At 42.8% G+C, this 23,062-nt stretch overlaps 2 protein-coding genes across 3 annotated transcripts in view; one reads left to right on the forward strand and one right to left on the reverse strand.

Annotated features, from left to right (window-relative positions):
• The window catches only part of nol6 (nucleolar protein 6 (RNA-associated)), a 58,447-nt gene that overhangs the window by 10,266 nt on the left and 25,119 nt on the right, over positions 1-23,062 (forward strand). The window contains 10 exon segments of the mRNA XM_080738827.1: positions 1,070-1,171; positions 3,614-3,729; positions 4,744-4,921; positions 6,471-6,593; positions 7,700-7,848; positions 17,378-17,453; positions 18,302-18,442; positions 21,741-21,858; positions 22,640-22,794; positions 22,981-23,045. Coding sequence (XP_080594953.1) covers positions 1,070-1,171; positions 3,614-3,729; positions 4,744-4,921; positions 6,471-6,593; positions 7,700-7,848; positions 17,378-17,453; positions 18,302-18,442; positions 21,741-21,858; positions 22,640-22,794; positions 22,981-23,045 — 1,223 coding nt within the window.
• LOC308295227 (E3 SUMO-protein ligase ZBED1-like) lies at positions 8,597-17,319 on the reverse strand. Of its 2 annotated transcripts, none has more exons than XM_080738237.1 (6): positions 16,817-17,319; positions 15,575-15,799; positions 12,988-14,001; positions 10,157-10,246; positions 9,594-9,839; positions 8,597-9,149 (listed from the first exon to the last, which is right to left on the reverse strand). In XM_080738237.1, the coding sequence occupies exons 1-6, from the start codon at positions 17,114-17,116 to the stop codon at positions 8,907-8,909; spliced, it is 2,118 nt and encodes a 705-aa protein (XP_080594363.1). In that variant the 5' UTR covers positions 17,117-17,319; the 3' UTR covers positions 8,597-8,906. The 2 variants fall into 2 exon arrangements, with proteins under 2 accessions (XP_080594363.1, XP_080594362.1); XM_080738236.1 differs by having other exon boundaries at positions 15,575-15,802.

The following is a 23,062-nucleotide window of genomic DNA, read 5'->3' on the forward strand; positions in this document are numbered from 1 at the left end:
TCAGGCAAAAGTCGTGCACTTTATGATAGAAGCATGAAATTTGGCACACTGTTAGAACATGCCAATTTTTGGCTATAGGGGCATCGCAGATTTGTCTTGGGAAACTTGTGGGAGCCAATTAAACTTGCTATACAGTACAATAATACAAAAAAAGAAATATGCTTTAAGTAGCATGTAAGGGGTCAAACTAGGCGTTGTTCGGGATTCTGAATCCAATGCAAGTATTGGTTTTGCATGAAAAAACATTCCTTTCCGAGAAACGGCCGCCACAAAACTGTGAAAATTGATGACTCATCACTAAACCATAGTTTTATGGGGTCCGTTTTTAGCCCAAGGAATGTTTTTCCTGCAAAACAAATGCTTGCATTGGATTCAGAATCCCGAAAAACACCTAGTTTGACCCCTCACATGCTACTTAAAGCATATTTATGTTTTGTATTATTTTACTCTATTGTAAAGTCTACTAGAGGGGCGCGGCCCTTCGGGCCGCTCACATCTAGTAAAAAAAAAAAAAAAGTAAAAAAAAAAGTAAAAAAAAAGAAAAAAAAAATTGGGGGGGGGGGGGGGGGGGGACTATTGTGGCGGAACTATTGTGCCGCAGCGCACGTTTCCGGTCGGACATATTTGACCGGCGGACTATTTTATACAGAGGCAAAATATGAGGGTAATAACGAATACAACTGTATACAGAGGTTTGGAAACGACATCTTGCAAAGGTGACATGGGTGTTTGAATTTTTAAGCTATATTTAGTACATATGTAATACATCTTGGCCAAGTGGTTTGGTATTTAAGTTAGCGATACATGACCCGGAAGTAGATCACTTACTCTTTTGTAATATAAAAAGATGAGAGCCCAACTTTGATTGGCTCCCACAAGTTTCCCAAGACAAATCTGCGATGCCCCTATAGCCAAAAATGTTCCATATGGCATGTTCCAACTGTGTGCCAAATTTCATGCTTCTTTCATAAAGTGCACGATTCCATCAAAATACTGCCCGAAACGCCTGGACTAAAATGTGTAGTTAGAAGTACTCCATCATTCTTTCCTTTGTGTTTTCCCCCGGCAGCCGTCCCTTGCCGACTTTCACAGTGCTTTCCAAGTGGTGTTTGTGGACCCCTCGGGTCACCTCAACCTGTGTGCTGAGATGACGGCCTGCACATACAAACAGGTGAGCTCCTTTCTGTTTGGACCCCTCCGGTCACCTCAACCTGTGTGCTGAGATGACGGCCTGCACATACAAACAGGTGAGCTCCTTTCTGTTAGGGTTAGGGTTAGGGTTAGGGTTAGGGTTAGGGTTAGGGTTAGGGTTAGGGTGGACCCCTCGGGTCACCTCAACCTGTGTGCTGAGATGACAGCCTGCACATACAAACAGGTGAGCTCCTTTCTGTTTGGGTTAGGGTTAGGGTTAGGGTTAGGGTGGACCCCTCCGGTCACCTCAACCTGTGTGCTGAGATGACGGCCTGCACATACAAACAGGTGAGCTCCTTTCTGTTTGGGTAAACTGGGTGACGGATTACAAAGACCTGCCTCGCTTCATCCAATGATCGACCAATCCTTCTTTTGTGTCATTGTCCTGTGTGAGACATCTTAATCAAATAAAAGGTCGATGAGGAAGAGAGATTAAAAACTAGATTTACAATGAAATATCTCTGCTAAATCCATAAACCCATTAAAACTGGGAAAGCATCCGTGTCAATTTAGATTTTAGCTATATTTACTATAGCAACCTAACAACTGTTAGGATTTTAGAACCGTGGTATCAAATCAAAATCAAATGAAACTTTGTTTCTATAGCACATTTCCAGCGACCAAGGTTGAAAAAGTGCTGCACAGAACATATCAAAATACAGACGGGCAAAAAAAGAACCACTGTCTACATTGGTGTATTATTACAATGTCATTGCGACCGTCAGGGAGCAGTTTACTATGAAAACCTCCACCGGCCGTCCGTCACACGTCACACCTTTGCCCTGCTCATATCTCCGCATCAGTATGACATCACACCACATGTGTACACAAACCTTTGTGTACGTTGCTGTGGCAACAGTCTGTTGTTGCTGGTCTGTTAGTGTACGTTAGCAACCACCTTAGCAACCATGGTTTTACCCTAGCAACCAACTGTTTACCCTAGCAACCAACTGTTTACCATAGCAACCATGTTTTTTTACCCTAGCAACCAACTGTTTACCATAGCAACCAGATACGCAGAGCAGGGATCTCCATATATGGGCATAAACAGGTGACATCACACTGATGTCAGATACTCAGAGCAGGGATTTCTCCATAATATATGGGCATAAAAGGGATTCTGTTAGGGATCTCCATATATGGGCATAAAAGGGATTCTGTTAGGGATCTCCATATATGGGCATACAAGGGATTCTGTTAGGGATCTCCATATATGGGCATAAAAGGGATTCTGTTAGGGATCTCCATATATGGGCATAAAAGGGATTCTGTTAGGGATCTCCATATATGGGCATAAAAGGGATTCTGTTAGCTGTTAGTGATCTCCATATATGGGAATGAAAGGGATTCTGTTAGGGATCTCCATATATGGGCATAAAAGGGATTGTATCCCAGATGATGCCCTGTTAGGAGATCCACACTAACAGAATCCATATATGGTCCTACCGACAGCTGCTATAAGCCAACCCTGGCGATAAGGTCTGAGTCGAAGAAATGCTTCTTTCCTGGCAAGAATTGCCCCTTTATACTGTAGGGCTCGTTTGTGTATTGTATGACATCACGCCACATCATCGGCTGAGGACTGTGTGATGTCATCATATCTCCATATATGGAGACATAAGTTGCTCATGCCCAAATATGGGCTGGTGAGGTCAGACTTAGTGTGATGCGTAGGTTATCTCCATATATGGAGATTCAACTTCAATGAGTAACCATGGCAAACTGTCAACTGCCCGTATGTCTTGATAATTGGTAAAACAAACTTTTGGCCTATTTGTGGAGATAAGCGACCAACGGTCGCTTATCTCCCGATTAGGGAGTCTTACTGGTGGTTTAATATCCAGTGTGCAGACCTTACTTTTCTTTATGGATTCTGACCTCAGCCCAGCTCCTGGTTTTTAGTTTAGTGGAAGTGCGTGCTTTATTGTTATATTCTGTTAACCCAGGGGTCTTCAACAGGGGGTCCGGGACCCCTAGGGGGTCCTCAGAGTTACTAGAGGGGGTCCTTGTGTGATAGAAACCTTTTTTATCCTTTTTTATATTAACCACTTACCTAGCACCCTAGCATACATATTCTGGGAACTTAAGCCAAAAATAGCAGCTCTACAAGCTCACAACGCCTCACTCTGCGAGGCGTTGTGAGCTTGTAGATCGGCTATTTTCGGCGAAGAGGTTTGGTGTAGAGGGGAAAAAGAGCAGACTAAGTACAGAGTGAAAGGTCAAGTTTATTAAGTATTGACGGTTCAAGTGATTAAATATCTGAAAACACAAATTGACATGAATCCAAAATACACTGATGATTGTGCTGTCAAACGATGAAACTATATGGAATCTATGAAAAGGTGGTGGGGGTCATCTCTCTCGAAAACGTTTTAAGACCCCTGTGTTAACCTAATATCCCAAACGTGGTTCTCTTCCTCAGGTGCAGCACGAGGCGGCGTTGTCCATGCAGTTCTGGGACGACCCCACCGTGGACGGCTTCCACGCCCTCCTCATGACCCCCAAACCCATGATACGCACGTGTGACCACGTCTTCCAGTACGGGCCTGTTTAAAACACTTCATACTTACAGCAGGGGTCTTCAACAGGGGGTCCGGGACCCTGAGGTGGTACTCAGAGATACTGCAGGGGGGGGACGTCAAATCTTCGTGTGATATAGACTTTATTCTTTTTGTATTTTTTACATTAACCACTTGAACCCTCGCATCCCTATTCTGGAGGGAACAAGATCCGAAAATAACAGATCTACAAGCGTCTAGCTTGTCGATCGGTACTCCAAAGAGGTTTTGTGTAGAGGGGGAAAAAAGAGCAGACCAAGTATCGAGCCAAAGGTCAAGTTTTTACAAAATATTGGGCATTTAAATCATCTGAAAAGGTCAAGTTTTTACAAAATATTTAGCGTTTAAATCGTCTGAAAACACACATTAACATGAATCCAATATGTAGTGGGGGTCCCTGCGTCATCCCTTTCTCAGCTGAGGGGTCCTTGGCCTGACATTTTTTGAACACCCCTGGCTTACTGTTTGGAATTAATCAAATGTTTTTGGAAAATGTTTGATATGCATAGTTTCGGCTATATATTTTCAGAAAAACACGTCCCAAAACATGTCTAATGTTACGTTATATATATATATATATGTAACATGTTAAAATGCAGTGCTGTGCTGCATGAGCTGCCATATGAGTGCTATAGGCCTGGAAAGGGGGGGGGGGGGGGAATACTTCATTGGTAAAAATGTGCGGGAACCTTGTACTTATATATATATTGTTGTCGATTGGAAACCTTGTATGGCCAAAACGGTTCGTATTTAAAAAAGATTTAAAGTAGTGAAAATCGCTGATCTACAAGTGTTGTGTACTTGTAGATCTGCTATTTTCACTAGTTTAGTGCAGTCCTGCATGATGAAGCAGCGCTTTACTTTAGGAAAAAACATACAAATTTGAAACTTATATACAGGGCAAAATACAAGGTTTCTGCCTGACAGCGACGATATAGATCTATCATGTTGAATGGTGATTTATTTCTTGTTGCTCCTCTTGTCTCCCGGTCAGTCTGTGTGACTTGGTGAAGCTTCAGTCCAGCTGTAAGAAGCTCCAGCTCCTCAGTGAGCTGATGGACCACAGTGGGAACTACGTCCACACCGCGCTGCCCTTCCTCCTGGCCCTCCTCCAGCGAGGCCTGGCCCAGAGGATCCAGAGGATCACCCACTCCCTCTCTCCTGACCCGGAGGTAAGATCACCCACTCCCTCTCCTGACCCGGAGGTAAGCACAGGGTTCCCACAGTCATGAAATTCCTGGAAATATTTTGAAATTAGAAAAATATTTTTCCAGTACTGGAAAAGTTTTGGAATTGATCAAGGGTCCTGGAAGGTCCTGGAAAAAATAACTATGCATTGTCTTTCGTTATTGATTTTGTTAATACTGAAAAGACAAATTAAACATTGGCCAAATTGTCAAATATTAGAGGCAGAAATTGTGAAAATAGCTGATCTACATGAACGCGAGGCGTTGTGAGCATGTAGATCGGCTATTTTCACAATGAAACCGTGTTATACAAAATTCCTCAACTCTCTTCAAATATGATTATTTCGGGGGTCACGGCCTGAAAAGGTTGAGAACCACTGGCAAACACTACCTGTCTTTGGGCATTGCGCATAGGAGTAAGCGACTCGTTATTGAGCTGAATTATTGTTATATAGTCCTGGAAATCGGGTTCAATATTCTGGAAAAGTTTTGGAAATTAATTGGTAAAGATGTGTGGGAACCCTGTAAGCAGCAGTAGGGGTGCCAAGGTTAAACTATACTAATACTATTGTATGCAATCAAAATACTAGAATAATCCAAATTAATCCCAGATCTACTAGCTCATCTACTAGCTCACAGCGGGTTGAGCTATTTTAGTGCGTACTATAGTTCGTCTGGGAAAAAAAGTGTCTACTTAACCCTGCTATGCCACTGTTGAAAGATTTTCAAACATTAAAAAAAAAAAAAAAAAATGGAAATAGCAGATCTACAAGCTCTTTTTTTTGCGACCGACAGACTATGAAAAGCTCCACCAGCTGTGAGTCAGTCTGTCCGTCAGGTCACACTTTTGCCCTAGTCATATCTCTGCCACCGTTGACCCTATCGATGCCAAACGTTGTACACACACTCCTTGGATGGCAAATCACCAACCCTCATTTCTCACATGGCCCTCTTCTAGTGCCACCATCTGGCCGATTCTTGCAATACACATTTTTGGACACTGCTCCTACAGATTTTGCCCTAAAATCACACGAAGCGGTACACAGTATCTCTAAAGTCATGTCATCAACCTGGATCTGTCCCATTTCCCATATTCCCACCTGATTGCCTTCTAAAGTTTGTGTATGCGACCTGGCGGTCGCTTATCTCCCGATTAGGGAATCTTACTGGTTTAAGTGTAATTATTTGTCATATCTGCCCTGTTCACCCTTTGTTTATGAAGCCTAAACAGCCCAACAGAAATGTACTTTTTTTTTTATTCATAATGTTCCAATGTTCAACAAAAGAAACGCAAATTAAATCATTAATGGCATTCTTTTGAGCGACAATGTGTCAGGTAAAATGACATAATCGTGATGAGCCCTACTCCTGAGATTTACTGTAATTACTCTAACAGACTTTGGAAGCCAGTCATGCTGGCCACTGAATGCCTTTTGATCTCATACACCTTTTTTTCAAATACGAGTTGGAATTCTGTGCTTGGCAGCTTTCATCAAGTGTTTTATTAAAGATTTCTTTGTACATGTGGTCACAGTGGTCCGTAGAGAGTGAAGCCCCCAAGCACAAGGCCCAGCCCCCCATATCGTTTGGCTTGATCTTGAGGCCAGAGCAAGCAGCAGTCATCCTGGAGAGAGGTCCCCCTGCTGACAGCCCCAAGGTACTGCAACCTGTGTGTGTGTGTGTGTGTGTGTGTGTGTGTGTGTGTGTGTGTGTGTGTGTGTGTGTGTGTGTGTGTGTGTGTGTGTGTGTGTGTGTGTGTGTGTGTGTGTGTGTGTGTGCGCGCGCGCGTGTTAGGGATCAAGGCCTAATACAATTCATTTGTCGACAAAATCAGCTGTACATTTATTCAACTAAAATCTTACATTTAGTTGACTAAAATTAAACAAATATTAAAACCTTTCAGATGAATAAAATATGACTGAATTTTATTCAAAAGACTATGACAAACTAATTCAAAATGTTACAAGGGAGACAATAAATCCATCGACAGAAAAAGTGTACATTCTTTTAATGGAATAATCAAGCTGTTACTGTGTATGATGTAAATATTTCAGAGACAAATACTCAATATACTGTCTATATTTATTGTAATTACGTAGTGTACTGTGTATCCACCTGTTTCCACAAGACTTTACTGTAGCATTATCTGTGGGACACTTCCGGTTAACAGCAGACATACAAGCTCACGTCGCGTCGCAGATGCAACCGGTGTGAGCTTGTAGATCACACTCTGCTGCGACGCCGGAAATGCCGCTCGCCTTCTGCGCAATGCACTATGGGATGTTGGAAAGTTGTGGATACTGGATACGTTTTGTATTTTGTGAATACAACTGAATAAGTGAATAAAATACAGCTACTATGGATATTAACAGCTTATGTGAAGAAAATGTTGAATAACATTTTTTAAGTTATTTGTTTGACTGCTGGGTAAACATATTGAGTTATTCAGAGTTTTCTGCATGGGTTCAAAGTTTTTGTTTGTAAGTGTTTCAAAACATTTTCAAAAAACATTCCCCAAAAAGCACCATATATGTACCATATATAAAAAAAAGATTCTTAAAAGAAATTCTATAAATTAGAAAACATATGTTTAAAAAGTAGTGAAAATAGCCGATCTACAACCTCACAATGTGGCGCAACGCTTAATATAGAGTTGCTGTTTTGACTCGTTTTCACTAGTTTGGGCAAACATTGCATTTCTGATTTTGGGTCTCAAGCTAAAAGCTTTGGGAACCACTGACTTACTTTATGTTCTCTGTCCAGGCCGCGGCGTTCCGCCAGCTGTGGGGTCCTCGCGCCGAGCTGAGGCGCTTCCCAGACGGAGCCATCACCGAGGCGGTGGTGTGGGAAGGACAGACCGAGTGCCAGAAAAGACTGATCCCCAAACAGATCGTCACTCACCTGCTACAGCTGTACGTATTCTTGTGGGCACAATAATTCACTGACTCGGTGTGGTTTGTTCTGTCAGTACACAAGTTATCGTCGTTGTTGCGTGGAAGCAGGTATGGCTAAAAGACATCTCTCTGATGTATGCGTTTTGGCGTATAAAATCGGTAAAATCTGAAAACGGGTTGGCGGCCAACTAAGTGTTAAAAGTAGAGGGTCCGTAATCTGCCATTTTCTGGTGAAGAGAGAGGTGATTTTGCGGGGGACCAGTTATTCACGATGTGGTGCAGTACGGTGTCTTGATACTGTACGTCTGAATCGCAGACAATTTACAGTGGAACACCATTTAACCATGTAGAACATATGGTACACACATGACCATGAGTGATCCATGAGATGAAGGCAACTAGATGAAAATGCATACACATTCAACATCCTTACAGGAATTCCTATTTTAGGAAAATAAAACATGCCTAGGCTGCTACAACTACAGTGTACAAATGGAACCAAATGAACCCTAACAGGTTCATTTGGTTCCATTTGTACACTGTCAGAGTTAAGGGGAGACCATGAAATGTGAAAGTTTGAGAAACACTGATCTAGATAATGGATAATGTGCACACTGTATATCGTCTTCATACAGTATATTCATCTTTTCTAGTTAAATGTCCACATTCATGTACAATGAAATATCTACAAGGGGTTCTAGCCTGGGTGGCAGCCTGCTCGCTCCGTTCCGTGGTTTGTTTTGTCACTCCGCATCACAGTCTGGAAAGCCTCCTGTCTCCAAGGGGAGGTGGGACATAGAAAGCGGCTGGAACACATCCGCGGCTTCCGATTGGTCTGTGGTGCGGGGCGGGACAAATACACCAGTGTGTATTGGCTGGCTGATGACATAGCTACCCTAACCCTAACCCAATTTCTCTGTAACAACATCCAATCAGCAACGACATCGCCTACGTCACAACTGACGTTCAGAAATACAAGTCAACTGATTAATTTCCAGACTGATGCGACACGACAAAACAAATCGCGGAAACGGAGCGAGCAGGCCGGCACCCAGGCTAGGCGGGGTACCTCCATGCTACCCGTTCTTGTTCAAAAAGATCATCATGTCGACGTGCTCCGGGCCGAGTCTCGTCCGCATCCTGGCGTACGTCCTCCTGTCCTCCGGGGACATCAGGCTGGACGGCACCGAGGCGCCGGGTATGCACAGGTAGCGCTTGGCCAGGACCGCCAGGCCGGGGAACCTGGGGCCGTTGACCCTCCACCAGTCCAGAGGGTTTATGTCCAGCGAGGGCGAGATGTCCCGTAGGTAGTACTCCACCTTTGGGGTTGGGCGATGAGGCAAAATACAATATCACAATGTTTTTCCAATCACGATACACGATCGTGTCGTTTCAGGTAATTTTTTCAAGTTACTTACAACCACCAACAAGGTAACTAAAACTAAAAGAAAAAGGAGTAACAGACCATTTAGATCAGTGGTCCTCAAAGTGGGGTCCAGGTTCCTTTTGGGATCTAAATTGATCCTTACAAGTATGTAACTCTGACAGTATACTGTCAGAGTTAAGGGGAGACCTTGACATTTTAAAGTTTGAGAACTACTGATTTGGACCAAATTGCAGGTTTAAATTGAATTCTGCAATGAATCTCTGTATTAACAATTCAACAGGATTTTCTAAGGCTCCCTCGTATCACGATACATACGATATCTCTGAAAACTGGCATAAAACGATATTCATCACCATATCGCCCACCCCTACTCCACCTGGGCCTCAGAGTCGTCTGCGTACGACGAGCTGTAGTTGTCGCCCAGCAGTAAGAGCATGGCGTTTTTGGCGTCGCCCGCCTTGGGCCGCTGGAAGTCCTGGGACGCCTGGTGCAGGCTGACCGGCTGCTGCCCGGTCACCGCCGTCTCCAGCTTCTCCATCTTGGCACCTGAAACGGTGCTGCTTATGGTCGTGTCCAGCTTGGAGACCATTTCGTGCAGTTTCACTTTGGCGGCCAGTCTCACCTAGGGGAGGTGTAGTAGTGACCAGAATGAAGGGCAATTCATTTTACTTCATAATATCAAAAGTCCTTAAAATTGAAATTGTAATTACTTTGTGTAAATACAAAATGGAGAATAAATAAATATTACACCCATACTATGTATCCTCTAACATGTAGTTACTATGGGTAGGGTTTGGATGACAATATAGCCTTTGTAACAGATTTTTCTCTTTTTCTTTTTATACAATATAAATACAATAATATTTTTGTAATATTCAAAAACTATACTAAAAACTATAATTGTAATATAGGATCATTCTGAGCCGTCCCCAGTCTCACCGTGGGCGTCAGGAAGCTGAGGTGTTTGTGACGAGGGTCCAGCATGGAGGCCATCAGTGCTGGTTTGGAGGCCAGGTCACCAGCATCAACCTGTGTGAAAATCCAATGAATAGCAATACACATTAACCCATTTAGGCCTAGCATTATTGAATGCTTTAACCAGTGAAAAATAGCAGATATACAAGCTCACAGCGCGTGCTGCGAGCTTGTAGATCTGCTATTTTTGAAAGTCGTGAAAATGTGTGCAAATCTTTGAATATATGTGTTTTTAAAGCGAACGTTTGTAACTCAAATTTTGCTTCCCGGGGGTCCCTGGAACTAAATATTTTGAGATGCGGGTCCGTGGCAAAATAAATATAATTTTGGGGGTCCTTCACATGAAAAGGTTTGAGAACCACTGACATAGTAGTCTCTCAAGAACAGACTAACTGAGCTCCAGTTGAGTGAAAAGTACCTTTTCTTTGACGATGGCTGGCCAGATTGCTGACACAGAAACAAAGGTTTTTCAAAAAACCTTAGAAGGATTCAAAAGACACTTATAGAATCGGGTCAAAATTCTAATTTTCACGATTTTTCAAAAATAGCAGATCTACAAGCTCGCAGTGCGGCACTCGGTGCCGCGCTGTGAGCTTGTATATCTGTTATTTTTCAATAGTTAAAGCAGTCAATAATCCTAGGCCTAAATGGGTTAAAAACCGGATAGATTTTAAACACTTGTCTTTAACCATTATTTTATACTTTGGCGATTCAAAAATGGCAGATATCCGCAGCCAAATTCACACTGTATAATTTCCTTTGACCTTGACCCCTTGAAGAAACATACGTTCTACTGTTATAGAAACATACGTTCTACTGTTATAGAAACATACGTTCTACTGTTATAGAAACATACGTTCTACTGTTATAGAAACATACGTTCTACTGTTATAGAAACATACGTTCTACTGTTATAGAAACATACGTTCTACTGTTATAGAAACATACGTTCTACTGTTATAGAAACATACGTTCTACTGTTATAGAAACATACGTTCTACTGTTATAGAAACATACGTTCTACTGTTATAGAAACATACGTTCTACTGTTATAGAAACATACGTTCTACTGTTATAGAAACATACGTTCTACTGTTATAGAAACATACGTTCTACTGTTATAGAAACATACGTTCCACTGTTATAGAAACATACGTTCTACTGTTATAGAAACATACGTTCTACTGTTATAGAAACATACGTTCTACTGTTATAGAAACATACGTTCTACTGTTATAGAAACATACGTTCTACTGTTATAGAAACATACGTTCTACTGTTATAGAAACATACGTTCTACTGTTATAGAAACATACGTTCTACTGTTATAGAAACATACGTTCTACTGTTATAGAAACATACGTTCTACTGTTATAGAAACATACGTTCTACTGTTATAGAAACATACGTTCTACTGTTATAGAAACATACGTTCTACTGTTATAGAAACATACGTTCTACTGTTATAGAAACATACGTTCTACTGTTATAGAAACATACGTTCTACTGTTATAGAAACATACGTTCTACTGTTATAGAAACATACGTTCTACTGTTATAGAAACATACGTTCTACTGTTATAGAAACATACGTTCTACTGTTATAGAAACATACGTTCTACTGTTATAGAAACATACGTTCTACTGTTATAGAAACATACGTTCCACTGTTATAGAAACATACGTTCTACTGTTATAGAAACATACGTTCTACTGTTATAGAAACATACGTTCTACTGTTATAGAAACATACGTTCTACTGTTATAGAAACATACGTTCTACTGTTATAGAAACATACGTTCTACTGTTATAGAAACATACGTTCTACTGTTATAGAAACATACGTTCTACTGTTATAGAAACACACGTTCTACTGTTATAGAAACATACGTTCTACTGTTATAGAAACATACGTTCTACTGTTATAGAAACATACGTTCTACTGTTATAGAAACATACGTTCTACTGTTATAGAAACATACGTTCTACTGTTATAGAAACATACGTTCCACTGTTATAGAAACATACGTTCTACTGTTATAGAAACATACGTTCTACTGTTATAGAAACATATTACGTTCTTTTCAGAAAACCGTAGAAGACATTTTGTGTGAGGCACATCACAAGGAGGAAATTGTTTGTGCACGTCTGGCAGCATAGGCAGATAATATAATGGATTAGTCACTGACAGATACAATATAAAGTAACACATCAAACACATTAGATGCTCGTCAGACAAAGCGGAATAGCAATTTGCTGGTGGGATGAAAGTACGGGTATATATTATGAATTGATAATGGATCCTGTGGCTTGTTATAATCTGCTGTATACTGTACTGCAGGGGTTTTCAAAGTGGGTGACCCTGGGGTGCCGTGACTGCAGTCCAGGGGTGCCGCGAGATAATTTGATAATATTTGGAATTTATTTGGAAAATATATTTAGCATAATTTTAAACTTGAAGTACAAAGTTATTTTCAGTCAGTTCTAACCAAAATGGCTATTATGTTAACAATTTCCTCGCAACATAATCACTAAAATATGCTATAAATATAAGGTGCTGGGAGTGAAAATGATGTATATAATGTAGGGGTAATTCATAGGGGTGCCCTGAGCCAAAAAAGATTGGGAACCTCTGCTGTACTGTATGTCATGTTTTCTTCTGTGTGAAAGCAATGTGTCGTTCCTTGTATGTGAACATAACAAAAAAAAGTCTGACAAAGATCTTGTTGGCAGGCCCGTCTAAATGAAAGCATTCCGTGGTACATCTAGGAGCTTATGACTCTGCCTACTGTACCTCCATGTGTTTCCTCAAAGACTCCCGAACCTTGAGCTTAAACTCTGAGACCAGTTTGCTCTCGTGCTCCCTGGCTGTGAGGTGCGTGTGGAGGAGGCTAAACGTGATGGGGTAGATGTTGGAGACGGACGCCTCCGTCTCGGCGGACATGACCGTCATGGCCCACTTCAGAGTTGCCATCACGGGCGTAATGTCCTCGATCATCTGCCAGTACTCGTCCTTCATGTCCAGCGCCTGGGCCTCCTGCCTGCTGGTGACCGTGCGGTCGGACAGGACGGCTTTGACGGCCCACCTCTGTTCCATCAGCCTCTCCAACATGTCTCCGATGGTCTCCCACCTGGCCTTGCTGGACTGGATCAGCGCGTGCCCCGGCAGACACATCTGCGCCTGCCTCAGCTCCAGGGCCATGCCCGCGTGCGAGTTGTGGTTGAAGTGCTTCGCCAGTTTGCCAGCGGCGACCACGACGCCCAGCACGTCTCCGCTCACGCCGTGGCCGACGGACGCCTGCAGCGCGCAGGCGAAGCACACCACGGAGTCCCAGGTGACGCGCGCGCAGCTGTGGGCCGCCGCAGCGTTCTTGGCGTCGTCGTGAACGCACGCCGTCACGCGGCCGGCGATCCCCCAGCCCCCCACCGTCTCGATGAGCTTCTCCGCGAGGTCGTCCGCGGCGGGCGGCCCGCGGCTGACCGCCGGCATGCTGTGCGTCTGCAGCACCGCCCGCCTGGCGTGCCAGTCCTCGGTGATGAAGTGGCAGTAGACGGTCACGTAGCGCTCGGCAGGCATGGCCGCCCAGCGCTCCGTGCACAGGGCCACCGCCTCGGCCGCGTCCAGCAGCCGCCTCAGCTCCTGTGCCTTGGCGCGGAAGCGCGCTTCGACGTGAGCCGTCACCTCCCCGACCGTGGGCACCGTGTAATCGCGCACAACGTAAGCTAGCAGCTCGCGGAATCCCGCGCCGTCGACGATGCTGAGGGGAAGCATGTCCTTCTCCATCATCACGCAGATGCGCTGGGTCACCTGCAATTACCAATTGTACAATTTAGGCATGTAGCAGGCGCTCTTATCCAGAGCCACACAAAGAGCAAGAGTCAGTAAATTGTCAGGTAAATAGAGTGCAAAAAAAACGATTAAGTGCAAAGTACTGTATCTGTAATCGCATGTAAACAAACTTACAGTGGCGTCTGTCTAAACATCATGCTATCTAAATCTGTCTAAACATCATGCTATCTGTCTAAAACATCATGCTATCTGTCTAAAACATCATGCTATCTGTCTAAAACATCATGCTATCTAAATCTGTCTAAACATCATGCTATCTGTCTAAAACATCATGCTATCTAAATCTGTCTAAACATCATGCTATCTGTCTAAAACATCATGCTATCTAAATCTGTCTAAACATCATGCTATCTGTCTAAAACATCATGCTATCTAAATCTGTCTAAACATCATGCTATCTGTCTAAAACATCATGCTATCTAAATCTGTCTAAACATCATGCTATCTGTCTAAACATCATGCTATCTGTCTAAAACATCATGCTATCTGTCTAAAACATCATGCTATCTGTCTAAAACATCATGCTATCTAAATCTGTCTAAACATCATGCTATCTGTCTAAAACATCATGCTATCTAAATCTGTCTAAACATCATGCTATCTGTCTAAAACATCATGCTATCTAAATCTGTCTAAACATCATGCTATCTGTCTAAAACATCATGCTATCTAAATCTGTCTAAACATCATGCTATCTGTCTAAAACATCATGCTATCTAAATCTGTCTAAACATCATGCTATCTAAACATGCTATCTAAACATCATGCTATCTGTCTAAACATCATGCTATCTAAATCTAATAATAATAATAATAATAATAATAAATCTAAATCTAAATATCATTCATAGCATTTTTGGACAAGGACAACATTTGTGAACAAGTAACCAACAATTAGGGCTGTCACAATTATTACATAATCGTCTAATCGCAATTATTTTACTTAATCGCAACTATTTTTCATTATCGTCATAATCGTTTCCATGTTGGAAAATGTTCATATATTTTTTTTAAGTCAAAAATAGTGGAAATAGTAGATCTACAAGCTGACAACGCGTCGCATCGCGACGCTTTGTCAGCTTATAGATCTGCTATTTCCACTATCAATGTTATTTTTTAAGTATAAATTGGTCAAATATGTCAGTAATTTCTTTGTATATTTAGGTTATGTTTCATATCTACCATGTACAACTTCAAAGCCTAAAAGCCAAACAGAAATGTAATTGTGAACGACAAATACACAATTAAATCATTAATCGCAATTATTTGAGTGACAATTAATCGTCATGTAAAATGTCCTAATCGTGACAGCCCTACCAACAATACCAACATACTACCTTAGTTCATTTAAAGGCCAGTCCACTCCAATGCAACATGTCACAACTTGCAACCCAGTTGCAAGAAGAAATTGCAACCCTTCGGGGATAATGTGCTGCACTGTTGTAGACTGGCCTTAACTCTCGAGAGTGTCCAGATCGAACCAAATGGACCCGATTCTAATATGTGACACGACACATCTGTCGAATGATCACCTCTGAATGTGACATGGGCTCGGCTGCCTGCGGGGGGTCCCCGGGGGCCCCCTGGTCCTCATGCGGGGCGCTGTGTGAGTGCTTGTTCTTGATGTGGTACATCATGCTGGTGGTGCTGCTGAAGTACTTGAGCTTGGCGTCGCACAGCTTGCAGTGGACCTCGTTGTCCGTCTTGACGAACACGTCCCACACGGAGCTGCGCTTCATGCGCTTCCTCAACCCCACCTGCTGCGGAACGAAAAACAATCTATCAAGTTGTAAAAACATGAAACCGTTGCATTGTATATAGGGTTTATAGCCATGGCTAATTTGCGACCCCAGTCCCTGGTTAGTCAATAACATTCCCAAATTACAGTCAGAAAGCAGTGACATTAACATTCTAAAATGTACCTACATATGTTCACAGCTTTGGTTTTTGATTTTAACCAACATTTAACCTTTTCATTCAATATTTTGAGGTCAGTTTTTTTTATTTAAGTTGGTAGGGGATTCCACAAGTGTTATGTGTGACCTGTGTTATGATTGGGATAATTGTTATGATTTAGATTCTTTGCAACCATTAATTTATTAAAACACTTGCATCCCTATTTTGGGAATGTGATTATAGGCAAACCTTTTTGTCTTTTCGCCCCCAAACAAATAATGAAAATAGTTGATCTACAAGCTCTCAACGTGTAAATGAATTGTACATCCAGGTGGCCAGATGTCCCTAGTGTCCACCTATCCTGCATCCGTAAAATATTCAATCAATTAAAGTCTGACTTTTATTTTTGAGATAAGCAAATGTCAAAATCTTTATCAAATCCATCTATGATAGTCTTGATCCAAGCCTATAGCCCATTGGTTCTCACAGTGGGGTTCGGGGACCCCCGGGGGTCCTTGAGGGAGTTCCAGGGGGTCCCCAGCTAAATGGATCTGCAACTGTAGAAGAGGTTCCATGTGTACAAGCTCAGAGTTAAATTAAAATGTAATGTACAATTTAAATTGGGGTCCCAGAGATAGAAATGCCATTAAATGGGGGTCTGTAGCCTAAATGTATGTCAAACTGGGGGTCCCTGAATTTCTGAAATAAAAAATGGTTCACTGCCAGAGCTGTGAAAAACCTTCTCTTATAGGGGTCCCTGGCACATCTTTTCAAACGGGGGTCCGCGGCCTGATATAAGTGTCAATTTGGGGGGTCCCTTGACATGAAAAAGTTTGAGAACCAACCACTTGCTAATAGCCAGCCAGCCCAGTGCCCACCTGATCGGAGCTGGTGGAGGTCCCGCAGCTGATGGTGGTGTTGGTGGTGGTGGTGTTGTTGTTGTGCTGCTGGGGGACCCCCATCATGTTGTTGCTGTGCATCTGGACGATGCAGGAGGAGGAGGATGGTGTCGCCTCCTCGCTGCTCCTCCACGGCCGGTCAGGAGCGCCGAGGAGCCGCCGGCTCCCCCGGCTCTGGTTCTCCTCCTCCGGGAGGAGACCCAGGCTGCTGGTCGAGGGCTTCTCGTCCTCCGGGGACGCGGAGCGTCGCGCTTCGTATTCACTCATCATGTGCTCCATTGTTGTTGATGTTATATTATTAGCTCTATAATACTGGTCCTCCAGAACCAGAGCTGTGTTGTCGTTGTATTATTAGATGTAATTTTTTTTAACGATCGCGGCCGAGGATTAACTTTTGCAGGCTGTCAACGGTCTGGATGTAACGGACGGTTTGTTTGTATTACACCCGCAGCTGCAGGGCAGCCATCGTCGTCCTTTTGTGTGTCTTTCTTTCTTCATATTATTGATGCCTCTTTATGTTTTATATTTTTCCTCCTGTAGACACGCAGACATCCCTGAAACATGTGTGATGTACGTCGGTGCGATGATGGACGACGTCATCAGCGCGGGACGCGAGGTATGTAAAAGTAAATAATAAATGAATAATAACAACGCTCCGTTTAAAAGTTGCGGATCTCAGCCAGTAGATGGAGCTGTTGTCTCTGTTCCAATCCGTGCCTCAGTGATTCCCGGGAGCTTTTGTGTCTCTGCATGGGATTGGGACCTCGATCTATTTTTACATTATCGATTAGTTTAAATTATACATTTGAAAACTTGAAATAGGACATTCTGCCTATAAATGAGTATAGTCTACTTTTTGTACTTTAAGTACATTTTATACCAATTACTTTTGTACTTTTTACTCAAATACATTTTGAATTCCATACTTTTACTTGTAACAGAGTATTTCTGTATTGCAGAATTGATACTTTTACTTAAGTAAAGAAATTGATTACTTTTTCCACCACTGCGCTTTAATATTAGTCACTTTGTTGCGACCCCCTGGAAACCCCTTTAAGACCCCTGGCTTAAAGCTCAGCTCAGGGGTAGAGAAACCGTTATTAGAGCACGAAGGGTTCCCAGTTTGAATCCGGGCTCCCCCTGAGTTAATGTCGAAGGGTCCTTGAGCAAGACTCTGAACCCCTAGTTGCTCCCGGTGAGCAGGTTGGTGCCTTGCGTGGTTTCCTCCGCCACCGGTGTATGAATGTGTGCGTGAATGGGTGAATGTAATGCACAATCTATGTAAAGCGCTTTGGATAAAAGCGCTATATAAATGCACCATTTACCATTTACCATTTTTCTCCCAGACCCCACCACTGCTGTGCACTCCTTGACTTTACTACAAAGGCCTCTGTATGCAATTTAGTAATTTTGGCATATTCAATAGCTTCTGAGTGTTTGTTCAAAGTGTACTGTGTCCACCAGGTGCCGAGCACTGGAGAGGAGGAGAGTCTGGCGGTCATTCAGTCTTATGATGACCTCAGTAGGACGCTGTGGAAGTTGGAGGGTCTTCCTCTGTCCATCACCTCGGTGCAAGGAGCCCACCCAGCTCTCAGATACACACAGGTACATTATTAGTGTATTGTTCTTGTTAGTTAGGGCTGTCACAATTATTACATAATCATCTAATCGTGATTATTTGACATTATCGCAATTATTTTGTCATAATGGTCATAATCGTAAATGTTGAAAAATGACAGAAATAGTGGAAATAGCAGATCTACAAGCTCACAACGCGTCGCATCGCGATGCGTTGTGAGCTTGTCGTCGCATCGCGACGCGTTGTGAGCTTGTAGATCGGCTATTTCCACCATCAATGTTATTTTTTAAGTAGTATGTTGTCAAATATGTCAGTAATTTATTTGTGTATTTAGGTTATGTGTCATATCTGCAATGTACAACTTCAAAGCCTAAAAGCCAAACAGAAATGTAATTATCAATGACAAAAACACAATAGACTAGTTTGCAAATCCCGCCCCATTCTGCCCTGTTACTATGATGGGACATTTTCCCTGGGCAGATTGTTTTTATAGTGGCAGTGAATGGGATTTTTTTATGTTTTCATAGCCTCATTACAGCTATATAAAGTACCAAAGGAAAAACATCTAGGTGATATTAATAAAAAGGGAAGACAAAGGTACAGTAGTTAAATTGCAAAACAGGGGGTTTCCCCAAAAATATATGTTTTAATGTGTTTAATCCCAGTGGGACAGAATCACTATTGCAGATTCTTTTATAGTGGAAGTGGATGGGATTTTTTTTTTGTTCATAGCCTCATTACAGCTATATAAAGTACCAAAAAAACCACATCTACGTGATATTAATAAAAAGGGAAGAAAATGGTACAGTAATTACATAGCAAAACAGTAGTTTCCCCCCGAAAATATATGTTTTAATTAGTTTAATCCTCTGGATCAGAGAGAGAATAGAAATAGCAATAGAAAGCGCATTGAATCTTGGGTAGGAAGAGGAGAACTATAATCTGTTCTCCTCACATACACGTAATTCTGCCCATTTAAAATATATGTACCCAATCGTAACTAGTTAGACCATTGATAAGGTCCATGTGAACTAGTTTGTTGAAGCTTATTCATTATGATGAGCGAGATCGCCCCCTACTGCCGCGGCCGTACCAGGCGATTGCCGTGCTCCGCACTGCGGACAGTTTTTGAAAGGCTGAAGCAACATTCTCCACTGCACAAACTCCACCCCCGATAGCAAAAAGTGAATGTTTTTTCTGGTTGGCCAGTCAGGGAGTCTCAGGGACCAATCAGAAGGCTGACAAAAGGTCTATTAAATCGTAAATCGCCAATTATTTGAGTGACAATTAATCGTCATGTAAAATGTCATATCGTGACAGCCCTATTGTTAGTAGTAGTAGTAGTATTACCACCCACTTTATAATAATCTACCGGTATTATTAACAATTTTCAATTTAGCAGACGCTCTTAAAACATAGCCACTGAGAATAAGCAAGGACAAGAACCTATATCATCAGTCTAACAGTAGAATATCCAAAAAATAAGTCTGCACAAATTGCATAAGTCTGCATCCTCCCTTTCAACCTCATATTCTTTGTATATTTGTTCTTGTGCTCATGAAACACTTGTTATGTTAAAGTGATCCCTGGCTAATACGACAAATATGCCTTAATACATTATATTTGTCCTCTATAACTACAATGTAAAATTAAAAACACCTTACATATTTTATTTCTCCTAGAAATAACAAATATTTCACTCAATAGGGGAAATGCCTGTCACAAGTTGATGATGTCATAAATGTCATGTGTGATCTATCCCTATGGAATTTACGGCATGCATGTGCAAAAAACACATTTGAAATATTGATTTGATGCTCATATTAACCATAGGAAATATTAAGTTTGTTTTTATTTTCACATGCATGCCATAAATTCCATAGGGATAGATCACACATGATATTTATGACATCATCAACTTGCGACCCTGTTAAGTTAAAGATTAGCTATTTCTAGAAGAAATAAAATATTTAAGGTGTTTTTAATTTTACTTTGCAGTTATAGAGGACACTTATAATGTATTAAGGCATATTTGTCGTATTAGCCAGGGATCACTTTAATATTATTATCATTATTAACACAAGCAGCCTCTGTTTTAAGTAGAGATGGTCTTGAACTGAACACTTCAGTTGCTGTGTTATGTGGTTGTAAACGATGTAAAGTGTCTAAACCAGGGGTCTTCAACAGGGGGTCCAGGACCCATAGGGGGTCCTCAGAGTTACTACAGGGGGTCCTCCAAATCTTCCCATCCTTTTTATATTAACAACTTGAACCCTAGTGTCAATATTCTGAGAACTGTAGACAAAAGTAGCAGCTTGTAGATCGGCTATTTCCGGCAAAGAGGTTTGGTGTAGAGGGGAAAAAGAGCAGACTAAGTACAGAGTGAAAGGTCAAGGTTATTAGGTAATGACGGCTGAAGTGGTTAAATATCTGAAAACACAAATTGACATGAATCCAAAATACACCGTCAAACGATGAAACAATATGGAATCTACAGTATGGAATCTACAGTATGAACAGGTTGTGGGGGTCCCCGCTTCATCTCTCTCTCAACTAAGGGGTCCTTGGCCTGAAAATGTTGAAGACCTCTGGTCTAAACCATCTGCGTCTTACCAATGAGCTGGCTGTTATGTGAGTTATCTGCTGTGGAGTTTAGCGCTCCACAATTAAGCCCTATCACTAGTATGTTGTTGACTACTGTAATAATACTGTTGGGGGGATGCTTGCAAACGGAACTATACCGTAGAGCAGGGTTCCCCAATAGGCGGCCCGCAGGCCATTTGCGGCCCGCGGGGGGCTACTGTCAGGCCCCCACCAACCCCAGTAATAATGGTGGTATAAGAGCAGCAACAACACTAGTATATCGTCGTTGTCAGGTGGAAACCTCGTATCTCCAAACGTGTACGTTCTTTCGCAAAGTAAAGCCCTGCTTCATCATTCAAGGCCGTCTCACAAAAGTAGTGAAAACGGCAGATCTACATTCTACAAGCACACAACGCCTCGTGGTGCGAGGCGTTGTGTGCTTGTAGATCGGCTGTTTTCACTAGTTTAAATCATTTTTAAAATGATAAATGCAAAACCAACGGTTTTGGACATAAAATATCTTCACCCGACAACGACGATATCTGAACTGTCGCTGGAGTAGCGGGAACGCCACCGTCGTCCCCTGCAATGCTGTGGCCCTCGGCTTGGTACCCTAGACATGATTCGGCCCTTGGGGAAAACTAATTGGGGAACCCTGAAGTAGAGATTAAAAAATGGATCTTTGAGCGATGGTGATCTTGTCTTGTAGATGTGCTGATGTTTCCCTTCTCTCCTGTCCAGGTGTTTCCTCCTGTCCCTCTAAAGCTGGACTACTCCTTCTTTGACAGAGAATCCACGTCAAGGTCTCTGGTTCCTAAGGAAGGAAAACCCTGCCCTGTCTACATCACCCCTATCACAGGTACATACTTCATCCTTTGGTGATGTGTGTGTGTGTTGGTGTCCTCTCGAGTCCTCACTGTGCTGTGTGCGCTCAGCTGCGCTCCAGCCGGCTGCCGCCGCTCCATGTGTGTGACTTGACGTTTAGGTGGAAACAGTGCTGTATGCATGCCGTGGTTCTGTCCTGCTGCTCACTGTGTGCGCTCTTGTGACGTTGTTTTTGGCAGAAACAGTTGTCTGATGTTCACAGTAAAATGTCACCCGCCCGTGTTTAGTCGCGCACCGCCCGTCCCCGCACCCGCACATTTATAATAGTAAATATTCCGCCCGTCTCCGCCCGTCAAACACGGGTAGCCGTGGGGTACCCACGGGGCCCCGACCCGTTGCAGTGCTCTGCCCTGCGGGGCACCCGTATTGCTCACCAGCACATCAGATCTACAGCTCTGCAGCCTCACGTACTGCGGTCTGCCCGAGAGGTAGTCCGTAATCCATGCGTGCGTGCGTGCGTGTGTAGATAGATACCTTTATTATCCCAAGGGGGAAATTTAGTTGTCCAGTTGTAGCACAGCAGTATACAGCTATAGTATACAGCTATACGCACACACAGTATACAGTGTGTGCGTGCGTGCGTGCGTGCGTTTGCGCGCGCGTGTGTATTTAATGTCGCTTAGTTGATGGAAAACTATTGATAATGAGGCTGTGTGTGTTTGTGTCTGTTCCTCTCTCTATGAACTCAATTCCTAGTTAGTTCAGATTAGAATGGCAGACCTCTTAACCAGAGCCTCACATGTTGTCTGTTGCAGTGATCTGTCACATGGAGGGCAGTGGGAAGTGGCCCAACGACCGCCTGGCCATCCGCCACCTCAAGGCTGCCTTCCACATCAGCCTGGGAGAGCAGCTCCGCAAGCAGCACCACTACACCTGTAAACCCTGCCCCACGCACCTGGATGTCTGGAAGGTACCATACCAGAGGAAGAGAGAAAGATTATTAAGGAGTATTGAGCCAGCCCGACCCGATGTGTAGCATTGAAAGTGCAAGCATTTCCATGTGGCAATGGTTAAAGCTAGATTTCCCTGTGGTAATGATGATGGTAATTATCTTTGGATCATATTTGTTTCTCCCCTCCAATGTCCCAATATCCAGCATTCTGGATCAGATATCGGAGGGGAGTGTGCTGTGGGTCGCATCGGGGACGTCCCTAATATCTGGTGTATTCTAGTACAGG

Source organism: Nannobrachium achirus (assembly GCF_963921795.1).
Source record: "Nannobrachium achirus genome assembly, chromosome: 12".
In the NCBI taxonomy this organism is placed as follows: Eukaryota; Metazoa; Chordata; class Actinopteri; order Myctophiformes; family Myctophidae; genus Nannobrachium; species Nannobrachium achirus.